This window comes from Bison bison, unplaced genomic scaffold (assembly GCF_000754665.1).
Source record: "Bison bison bison isolate TAMUID 2011002044 unplaced genomic scaffold, Bison_UMD1.0 scf7180017864472, whole genome shotgun sequence".
NCBI classification, from domain to species: Eukaryota; Metazoa; Chordata; class Mammalia; order Artiodactyla; family Bovidae; genus Bison; species Bison bison.
In genome coordinates, this window is record NW_011495033.1 from 14386742 (window position 1) to 14398588 (window position 11847).

The 11847-nt window shown below is 35.7% G+C and overlaps 1 protein-coding gene across 1 annotated transcript in view; it reads right to left on the reverse strand.

Moving 5' to 3' along the window:
• Nucleotides 1-2323: 2323 nt before the first annotated feature.
• The window catches only part of RAD51C (RAD51 paralog C), a 31741-nt gene continuing 22217 nt past the window's right edge, over nucleotides 2324-11847 (reverse strand). The window contains exons 7-9 of the mRNA XM_010861628.1: nucleotides 10793-10853; nucleotides 4551-4611; nucleotides 2324-3947 (exon numbers count right to left, since the gene is read on the reverse strand). Of these exons, the coding sequence (XP_010859930.1) occupies nucleotides 3831-3947; nucleotides 4551-4611; nucleotides 10793-10853 (239 nt within the window). The 3' untranslated portion in view covers nucleotides 2324-3830. The remainder of the gene's footprint in view (nucleotides 3948-4550; nucleotides 4612-10792; nucleotides 10854-11847) is intronic.

Below are 11847 nucleotides of genomic sequence, written 5' to 3' on the forward strand. Positions count from 1 at the left end.
AAGAGACACAGGTTCGAGGGTTGGGAAGACCCCCTGGAGGCCATGGCAACCCACTCCAGTATTCTTGCCTGGAGAATCCCATAGACAGAGGAGCCTGGCAGGCTACAGTCCATAGGGTTGCAAAGAGTCAGACATGACTGAAGCGACTTAGCATGCACACCCATGAGGTCATAAGAGCACGGTCCTCATGCTAAGATTGGCCCCCTTACAAGGACAACTGAAAGCTTGCTCACATGTGCTCTCAACCTCTATCATGTGAGAATATAGTGAGAACAGGCCGTGGAAGAGATCTCTCACCACATCAGAAACAATGCAAGCACCATGATCTGGGACTTCTAGACTCTAGAACTGTGAGAAAATAAACTTGTTTTAAGCCACCCAATCTATGGGATTTTGCCATGGCAACACAAACTATCACTACAGATTTTAGTATTGAGAACCGGAGCATAGCTTTAAGGAATACCTAAAATGGGCAAGAAGCTTTGGGACAGTAATGGAGGCTGAAAGAGTTTGGAGGTGGCAAGCTAGAAATATGGATATTAAAGGTGATTCTGGTAAGATTTCAAACAGAAATAAGGAATGTGTTATCAGGAACTGGAGAAAAGATGACCCTTGTTATAACATGGCAGGACACAGGCTTTATGGAATTTAGAACTTGCAGGTAATGAAACTGGCTGTTTAGCTGGGGAGTCTAAGCAAAGTACTGAAGAAGTGGCTTGGTTCCTTATTTAATAGTAAAATGCAAAATGAACTACATGAATTGAAGAAGAAATTGATAATCAAAAAGGAACCAGAACCTAAACATTTGGAAAATTCTCAGCCGATCCATATTGCAAAAAAGTAGACAACATGTTCTGAAGAGGACATCAGGGGTGTGGCTGGACCATTACTCCATGAAAAGCTTATGGAATTATAAGAGCAGAAACATCGCTAGTTTGAACTGTCAGGGGCAGAGACAGGACAAAATGAAGGAAGGCTGACTTCTTGGATTTGACAGAACTTGAGAGCTGTTTTTGCTGCAAACATCAGGTATTCTTTAAGAAGGAGGAAAACTAAACATGATGGCTATTTAGAGGCCATCAAGACTACTGCCTCATTTTCAACAGGTCAGATGGCCTCTGGCCAGAGTTCAGGGGCAAAACCCCCACATAGAGCTGTGGGGTGATGCTGCCATGCCAGCAGGGCTGGAAGGCAGAGTATCAAACCAAAAAGGATTAATATCAATCCTTAAGATCTAGTGGAATTTACCTTGCTAGGCTTTGGACTTCTTGGGACCCATCACTCCGCTTTTCCTCCTGATTTCTCCCTTTAGAATGTCTATTCTATCATTGGTCCTGTCACTGTATTTTGGAAACACGTGTCAGGTTTCACATGTTCACAGCCAAATTGTACCTGGGGACTTCCCTGGTGGTCCAGTGGTTAAGAATCTGCCTTGCAGTGCAGGAAACAGGGGTCGACCCCTGGTCAGGGAACTAAGATCCTACATGCTGCAGAGCTACTGAGCCTGCACGCCACAACTAGAGAGTTCATGCACTGCAGTGAAGATCCCATGTGCCACAACTAAGACCCAATGTGGCCAAATAAATAAAATTTTAAAATTGTATTTGGAATCCCACATGTGTCTAATTTAGATGATATCTTTTAAAATATTTATTTATTTAGCCCTGTTGGGTCTTAGTTGTGACACATGGGCTTACTTGCCCCATGGTGTGTGGTATCTTAGTTCCCCAACCAGGGACTGAACCCACATATACTGCATTGGAAGGCAGGTTCTTAACCACTGGACCACGAGGGAAGCCTCAAGAGGATATTTTAATGAGACTATGTACTTTACAGTTGATGCTGGAATGAGTTGGGGCTGTTGGGATGACTATACATATTCTGTGTGAGAAAGACATGAATTTGGGGGGACCAGGGGCAGAATGCTATGGACTGATTGTGTTCTCTCAAAATTCATATGCTGAAGCCCTACCTCTAATCTATTTGGGGACAGGACTTTTAGGAGGTAATTAATGTTAAATGAGGTTATTAGAGTGGATTTTTCATACGAATGGTGGCCATATAAGACAAGGAAGAGAGAATGATCTTTCTCCACACACATCCACCTAGGAAAATCTTTGTGAGCACACTGTAAGAAGGAGCTGTCTGCAAGCAAGGGAGACAGCCCTCACCAGAACCAGACCATGCTAGGACACTGTGAAAAACCATGAGAAAATTCTGTTGTGTAATTCAGTGGTATTTTGTTATTACAGCCCAGGCAGACTGAGTTTATAACTAGAAAAATAAATATCTTTTCAGCAATAGCAACAATTTTGAAAAGCTATGATATATAAATTTTATTTAAAAAGTTGCAAACAAAAGATATACACTTGGCTTTGTCTATATTCAGAGTCCTACAGTTCTTTTAAAGTACAGTGTCATAATGCTTTATAAAATGAGTTCTTACAGTATCCGATGCCTGGTAACACTGATAATTATCACTTAACAACCCCCTTACTCTCCTAATGTTATGATTTGAATAGACAGAATATAAAATGACAAGTAAATTTTTACAATGACTGCATTAATTATAATAAAAATATATGCCTTAAAGTACTCCAAAATAAGATAGCTACACTTGGTTATCCTAAAGTAATCAATTGAAATTAGTCTTAGATAATTAGGATGCCCATAAACCTGATTTTCCTGGGATAGTCCTGATTTATGTCCTGGTATAATGGCTAGCAGAGCCTTCTTTTGCTTCTTAAAAAGTCTTTGCAAACTATAGTTAAGATTGTGTATAATCAATTACAGAATAATTACATGTTTAAAATTTTATGAATTTAGTGTTCAGTCTGGGACAGGAAATACCAACTGTCACTAAAATCTGGAAAATATGGTTGTCACATTATATAATATTCAATCACTTAAATAATTTTCTTCTCTAGGAGTCAAAGTAAATCTTGTAAATGAATTAAGAAGTACTAAGACAAAAAAAAAAAAAGTACTAAGACAAACCAGGTACCAAAACATTTTTAGATTTTGAAACCACTCAAGAATTCAGATTTTTAATTTATTCAAGCAGTGTTAAGATTATTCAAAGGAAAATGTCAATACACCTAGAACTGGATCACATCATGTTTCAAAAATACAGAAATAAATGACTGTGAGCTTATCAACCTGAATATACTGAAGATGTAGGTTCCAGTCAATGTTCTAGATGGGATAACAACTTCTAAGTCTTTCAACATTATAAAATAACATTAAAAAATGAACCAATGACTTCAATTTTAGGATTGAGGTCACTAAAATCAGAGTGGTCATCTAAAATTTGTATCCTACCAATCAACTGAATGTAATAATACGCTGACTCATGGTGCTGGCTTTTCTTTATAGAAATAGGTCATTTTTAAGAGTTATCAAAGCTACATTTAAAGAGAAGAGCACAATGGTAGTGTGAAAAAAATCTTTTCTTCCTAGAAATGTCTAGGCAACTGGCAAAGAAACGAGGGAAAAAAACAGTCTGAATAATAAATTCAGATTAGCCACATGAGATCAGCTTTCCACATTTGCAAAACACAGTACCTGTAATATCTCTACTCAATGTTATTAACAATGAAAACAGGGTCACATATAACTATAGAACAATGCTTAATTTAGAAGAACTCCTTTAGAGAATCATATTTGTTAAGTAGTTTCACTTAGTATAGACCTGATTTGTTCATTCACCATTCACTTAATATATAGACCTAATTCACTCACACCATAGTGTGTTTATACTCTAAAGTAAGAGTCTACTACTTGTAAACATTGCATCTTTCACAGCATCAATACACATGTATACTTTGAGACTAGTCTTTGGATTCCTGTTCTTCCTCTGAGTCCCGTGATCGCTTCCGGGAATTCAATGAACCTTCTGTTTGCAATGAATATGCAGTAGCAACAATAGCATCTCTAAATCCCTGGGGCTGCAAGATGAAAAAGTATACAAGTATGCTTTAAGAACATCTAAAATAACAACTGGTCTTCCAAATACTTTAAAGTAATAAGAGAGCTACTTTATTCTTGGGATAGAAGTTATCAACCACTGTGAGTGAAGAGGATAAACCTCCAAGACAGGTGTCCAAGCCAGGACTATACTATTTTTATCTAGAGTCTCTTATGTATTTACTTATACATACACATATGCAGAAATAATAGTGCATTATAAAAATAATCTCTAAAGGTCAATCCTAACAAACTTTATGGTAGCTTTACTGGAAGAAATGAAAGGAAGTATCCCATATGCCACAAGGCATGGCTGAAAAAAAATCTTTAATATCCTGACATTACCCAGGACATGGAACACACTACCCTACAAATAAGCATTTCCTCTGTTCTTAAGAATAAATTTCAGTTCAATTGTGACTAGAGTATTCTTTATATATACTACTATTTGGGGGATAATGTTCTAAACACCAAAATCTGTCCTCAAATATGTTCACTGCCTACAGAAGCAATTTGTAAATGCTTTCTTCAAATAATTACTGCCCACTAACACCAAAATCCCACTCTAATAAAGTAATACTGACTGTGATCTGAAATGGTACTGTAGATTCCTTCTGGCTTGGTGATTTGTACAGTGTCGCCAATCTGCTTAGAGAAAAATAAATATACACACACACATGTCTTAATTAGTTCAGATGACTGAGTTCATAATTTATAGTTTTTCATTATAATTCTATTATTTTGTTGTCTAAGAACACACAAAGAAATATAAAAAATACTTCCTTAAAACAATAACTATATATATAATATATATAATAACTATTATATATAATAACAATAGAATTGTTTGCATAACTGAAATTTTAAAACAACCTAAAAAGACAATGACTAATTAAAATAAATCATTTTATGAATGACAAGATATTATTTACACATAAAATAAGGTGGAAGAAAATATTTAATGAGATGGGAAAATATTAATAATACACAAAGTATAAGTTATACTGTATGATCCCACATTTATGAGTAAGCTTGCATACATATTTTATACAGAAAAATTACTAGAAGACTACAACCACAAAGTTCAGTTGCTATTACAAGGTGAAGGTTATTTTTTTGTTTGATTATCTATATCTTTCAAACTTTATACAGTAATTGTGTATTTTTTATGTATGAGAAGCATTAACACATACTCATTATACTAATACAATCAATCTAGGAAAACACATTCTTTCAAAATGAATATGTTCAGAAAAATCATTGTTATAACAGGACGAGGTCTGATTAGGTACAATTTTATTGTGTACTCTAAAACTGAAAGCTCAAAGTGGTTGAGAAACAAAATTCTAAATTCTTATTACCTATACTCAAATACTATAATAGCAACAAATATAGCTGACCCTTGAACAATGCAAGGTTAGGCATACCAATCCTGCAATCAAAAACCTGAATGTGCACGCATGCTAAGTTGCTTCAGTGGTGTCCAACTCTTTGCGACCCTATGGACCATAGCCTGCCAGGCTCCTCTGTCCATGGGATTCTCCAGGGAAGAATACTAGAGTAGGTTGCCATGCCCACCTCTAGAGGATCTTCCCAACCCAAGGATCAAACCGGAGTCTCTTATGTTTCCTGCTTTGGCAGGCAGATTCTTTACCACTAGTGCCACCTGGGAAACCCCCAAAATCCAAATACTCTGCTTCAAAAACAAAGGAATTGATTGATTTATCCAAGAACAGGAAGGTGAGAGAGACTTAGGACTCAACTCCAGTTCTTTTAATTCCACATATTGTGATCTCACTGGCTTCCCTCATAGCTCAGTTGCTAAAGAATTGGCCTGCCAAGCAGGAGACCCAGGTTCGATCCTAGGTCAGGAAGATCCATGGCAACCCACTACAGTATTCCTGCCTGGAGAATCCCATGGACCGAGGAGCCTGGCAGGCTACAGTCCATGGGGTCACAAGAGTCAGACACAACTTAGTGACTAAACCACCACTACCAAAATGAAAATACAGAAACTATATTTATTGAAAAAAATACATCTATAAGTGGACCCACGCAATTCAAATTCCTGTTCATGGGTCAACTTTACAAGAAAAAACTTTTAAAGTGTCTTTTAAAAATTACTTTAGAACTGATATAACTTATTCACAAAAGCTAAAGGTAGAAGCTACAGCTCAAGTGTTTGACAGATGACTGGATAAACAAAATGTGGTATATACATACCATGGAATATTAGTCTTAAAAAGGAAAGAAATTCTAACATTTGCTGCAATGAACCTTGAAGACATTACACCAAGTCAAATAAAGCCAGTCACAACAGGAACAATATTGTATGCTTCCGCTTATATTAATGAGTGCCTAGACTAGTCAGATTCACAGAGACAGAAGGTAGCACGGTGGTTGCCAGAGGCTGGTGTGGGGGGAGAATAGGTAGTTACTATTTAATAGGCATGGAGTTTCAGTATGGAAAGATGAAAAAGTTCTGGAGATGGATGGTGGGATAGTTGTACAATAATATGAATGTACTTCATGCCACTGAATTATACACTTATAGGGTTAAAATGGTAAATTTTATGTTATAATACTGTAACACAATTTTTAAAAACTGATGTAACTGTACACAATGAAGATGCTAAGTTAAGAGAAAAATCAGACTCTCTTAAAAGATTATTTGTTTACATATAATGTTAATTTGTTTTCAAAGATAATTAATGAAGGCCATTTTTGTTTATGATCTGTTATTCTCTGTTTTGAAACTGCCCTGCTCCTCAGGCATAATTCAAAAAAGAAGCAATCAAAGACCATCATCCACTCAATAGTTTTTAGGTTTGTTCTTTCAGGATGAAAACAAGAATTCAAAATGTCATCTTTGTAATTGCAACTGTATGCATAAATAAAATAACTGCAAAGTAATATGTAACATAAGAATTTATGGGTTTTTTTAATTTATTTTAATGGGAGGTTAATTAATTTACAATATTGTATTGGTTTTGCCATATATCAACATGAATCCGCCACGGGTGTACACGTGCTCCCCATCCTGAATACACGTGCTCCCCATCCTGAAAGAATGTTATGTTAAGGAGTTATGTTCTGTTAGTTGTGTTAGGGAGTGAAATCATCAACTTTTATGATGCTTTAGGGTTGACTGTCTATCTTTAATGCAAAATGAAACAGGAAAAATAGAGGCACCTCCTTAAAATTAAAAAAATCACACATTTTGATCCAATAAAACAAAAATTAGCTAATCTTCTGAAAAATGAGTATCCAAATCACCTCATATCACCATATGTCCAAAAAGGTACCCAGTATATCCGATTTTCCTGAGAAAATTATTAAAAAGGAAATAAGCTTTTAAGAAGAATTTACAAGTTTATTAAGAATCCTAAAGTCAAAGGGACATTACGTATTCAGATGGAAAAATCTTCCTCGAATTTCTAGGTAAAAACAAAATTTATTTCATGTCTGCATCTCAAGATATCTTTTTAAACAACAAACTAAACTGAAGAATCACTTGGCTCGTGGCCCCAGCTGAGATGAAGCTTAACATATGGCTGAACTGCATAGTTTAGGTCAGGAAGAAACAAGACAGAAGCACAGTTTGTGCTCTAAAGCTGAGACACATATGAAACAGTGTGTGGGGGTGTTGATGTATTACTCCACTCCACCACCAGATCTTCTTGGCAAAGCACGGTATAATTCTGAACAATCTTGGCCTCATATTATCATGAATATGCAAATTGGAGGAAAACCCACACAATATACAGGACAGAGACAAAAGTATTTCTTTTAATAACTGTTGAAATGTTATTCTGTTACTAGTCAAAGGCTAAAAATCCTGGTGAAGAACAGGGACTGGGGCATGAGATGGGACACTGAAGTTCAATCTCAGTATAAATCTGGCTAGTCAAGGTTTTCATTTTTCTGCTCAGACTAGAAGTGTTCATTTTTATAAACTATTTTCCCCCAGCATAAATTTCTATTTCGATCCTTTCAAGACACACTATATTTTAAAAAGCATACAAAATTTCATGCAACTTTAATAACTTAAAGATATCTAATTTCAAACAATGAAGAATAAAACAATGTTGATTTTATTAGATGAAGTCAACTACTAATTATAAAAAAGTATGCATACTACTTATCATATATCCACAGCCTAGGGAAAAAAGCAGTTTGGAAAAAAAGGTTTTTACCTAAAAAGGAGGATAAGATATACCTTCAGATTCACTAGCAATCAATGCAGTAATATAATTACTTTCAAGAAACAGCAATTATAGGAGAAAAGGAATGGACTCTTATAAAGCCATCTATAAAATGTGGATACTGTATCTGTGTCATAGTTATTTGTGAAATAAAATGAAATTTTATGTATACACACACAAAGAGTACTTAGCACAATGAAGAACAGTTAATATTCAAAAAATGGTAGCTGCTATTTACTATGTTTTAATCTTCCTGGGCCTTGATCTTCTCACTGTTAATGATAATAGGTATAGAGCCTTCAAAGAGTTACTGAAGGACTCACAGACATAGAGAACAAATGAGTGGTTACCAGTGGGGAGGGGGAGAACAGCAGTATAGGAATAGGGGATTAAGAGGTACAAACTATTATGTATAAAATAAGCTACAAAGATATCCTGTACAATACAACAAATATAGCCAATATTTTATAATAACTTTAAATGGAGCATAACCTTTTAAAAATTTTGAATCATTATATTGTATACCTGTAACATATAATATTGTATATCAACTATAGTTAAATTTGGTTAAAAAGAGATATTGAATGGATTATATGCAATGCTGTATATAAGGTGCACAGTTAAATACCTAGCACAAGCAAGCACTCATTAAAACAATACAAGACATAGGAAAAACATTCATAGAGCAGTAGATTTCCCCTAAATCTATCTATTCAATGTCAGCGTTCTACACCACTAATTTCTTGGGAAGGATGAGTAAGAGGCTGAAGTCATAAAATGGTTAACTCTGAAGAAAGTAAGCATGATTTTCCGACCAATGCTTCTACGATTTGACAAAGGGAAACTTCTTCTGATGAGTGCATAAACAGATGAAAGAAACAAAGAAAAAGATGAAAGAAGTATTTTTCTTTACTCCTATTTTTCTCACTTCTTAGATGTATTCTGTTATTGAGTATTTAATACTAGAATAGTAGAAGAAGACCACTATAGTACACTTGCTCAGGAGGAATTTCTAAAAACATTTAAATAGTGAGATGTACTTTACAGAAAACCTCAATCTGGAAAAATATAAACAATACGTTCAAAAGACTCTCATCTGGAGAACTGTTGCCAAATCTTTACAATAGGGTTTGTCGCTGAGAAAAGAACTGCTTTTGTGAATCCAGTATACAATGACTTATTTATAGAGTTGGGGGGATGGGAGTCAATGGTAAAACACTATGCATTATGGGGGGGGAAAGTTACCTGAAGTCTTTGGAAATGCCATCGGTTTTTTTTTGGTGGCAGATACATGTTTTAATTCATATTATCATATAAAATAAAGTCATATTATAAATTCGTGGCTATATGAAACTTTTAGTATTTTATTCATTTTCATAGTTTTACAGTATTAGTAAAAATAATGACCATTATAAATAAGTATAAAATGGAAGTTCATGAAAAAATAACCCCAAGGTTTCCTTGACTCCCACCCTCCCACCAAAAAACTAGCTAGTATATGGCAAATATCCTTTTCACATATTATCTTTAGGCATATATTCACTTTGTAGTGGTGGATGGTTTAGTCACTAAGTCGTGTCTGACTCTTGTGATCCCACGGACTGTAGCCTGCCAGGCTCCTCTGTCCATGGTGTTTTCCAAGCAAGATTACTGGAGCGGGTTGCCAATTCCTTCTCCAGGGAAATGCCATCTTTAAAAGCAACACAAACTGCATGAACTAGTTACAAAAGATGTACAGAAATGTAATCAGTTCTGCTATGAGCTCAGGGTCAGTAAGACCTAACTTGGTCAGGCTTGATTTTTTTCACTTTGTACAAGAATGAAGAAATGCAGATAAAGAAATAGTATATCTGACCAAACCCAGTATGTGTTAAAGCAATCTTTTCTTTATCCACATGCTGTCTCAATTTCCCCATTTTACTGGAGCATTCCCAAACCAAGTTTTCTTGGTTATACCAATTAATTTCAAAGCACAAAGGCTAGCATAAATCTGACATTTCTAGGCTCCATAGCTTTCAATTGCCTATTTTGAAGAAAATGAAAAGTGGTTTGTTCACTTGCTTAGTAGCTTTAAAAACAAACACAAAGGTTTCATGCTGCCATAGTTTTATTTTCAAGAACAATACTTGTGAAAGGTATAACAAAAGTAGGGTAGGGAAATATAAAAGAAAACAAAAATAGACACATTTTCATACAAGAAATATATTAAGAAACTAAGAAAAACCATCCTATTTTCCACATAAATTAAAGTCCTAAAGCTAACCTCAGAAGTTTTCCTTTTGTCCTGATTTTACTCTTCTTTCAATCCGTTCCAGGAACACAGAGTACTCAGCTCCCTCTGCACGGTTAATAAATGGTACTTGATTTCAAAGAGCTTTAGAAGGTGGCATTCTTTGGCCACCTACTTATTTCAGGTGCACCCCATGGTTTAAATATTCCAAAGAACTTCCTATATAGCTAACTGTGCAGTATAACAACATGTTTTTATGCCTGCTTTGGGAGAAGGCAACAGAAGCTTTAGTTCACGGGGCACTGTAGAGCTCATCTAGCTCTAAGGAACTGATAAATGTTCAGTGTAATTTACCCAATATTTAGAATTACTAACCTGTTTCTATACTAACCTTTGCTTTTGGTCCCAGTGAAAGATAAGCCGTATTGTAGCAGCATGTCCCCAACTTTCCCCTGAGGGAAAAAGAACAGGATAACTGACTAGAGTGTAAGTCTCTGAGAACGCCTCTGACCAAAAGCAATTTTTCTTTACTCAATTTAACATAATGAAAGTATATCTGGTTTCAAAAAACCAGGTTTTGGCTAACATCCTGAAATTAATTGATTTTTACCTATCTGTGGAAATACTGGAGAGCATTATCACTACCCTCTTCTTGCTTTCAGAAAACTTTATTGAGTCAATCCATTTGTCAATCTTCCTTATCAACAGGCTTACTGACATATTTTGACCAGTAGAAAAGCAAAACCTCTGACAGAATATTTTTAAAGATTTTAGTAGAGACAAATCTTGAAGCACTGTGTCCTAATAAAACCATGAGTAAAAATTTGGAAAACTCAGCAGTGGCCACAAGACTGGAAAAGTTCAGTTTTCATTCCAATCCCAAAGAAAGGCAATGCCAAAGAATGCTCAAACTACCACACAATTGAACTCATCTCACACGCTAGTAAAGTAATGCTCAAAATTCTCCAAGCCAGGCTTCAGCAATATGTGAACTGTGAACTTCCAGATGTTCAAGCTGGTTTTAGAAAAGGCAGAGGAACCAGAGATCAAATTGCCAACATCCGCTGGATCATGGAAAAAGCAAGAGAGTCCCAGAAAAACATCTATTTCTGCTTTATTGACTATGCCAAAGCCTTTGACTGTATGGATCACAATAAACTGTGGAAAATTCTTCAAGAGATGGGAATACCAGACCACCTGACCTGCCTCTTGAGACCTATATGCAGGTCAGGAAGCAACAGTTAGAACTGGACATGGAATAACAGACTGGTTCCAAATAGGAAAAGGAGTACGTCAAGGCTGCATATTGCCACCCTGCTTATTTAACTTATATGCAGAGTACATCATGAGAAATGCTGGGCTGGAAGAAGCACAAGCTGGAATCAAGATTGCTGGGAGAAATATCAATAACCTCAGATATGCAGGATGACACCACCCTTATGGCAA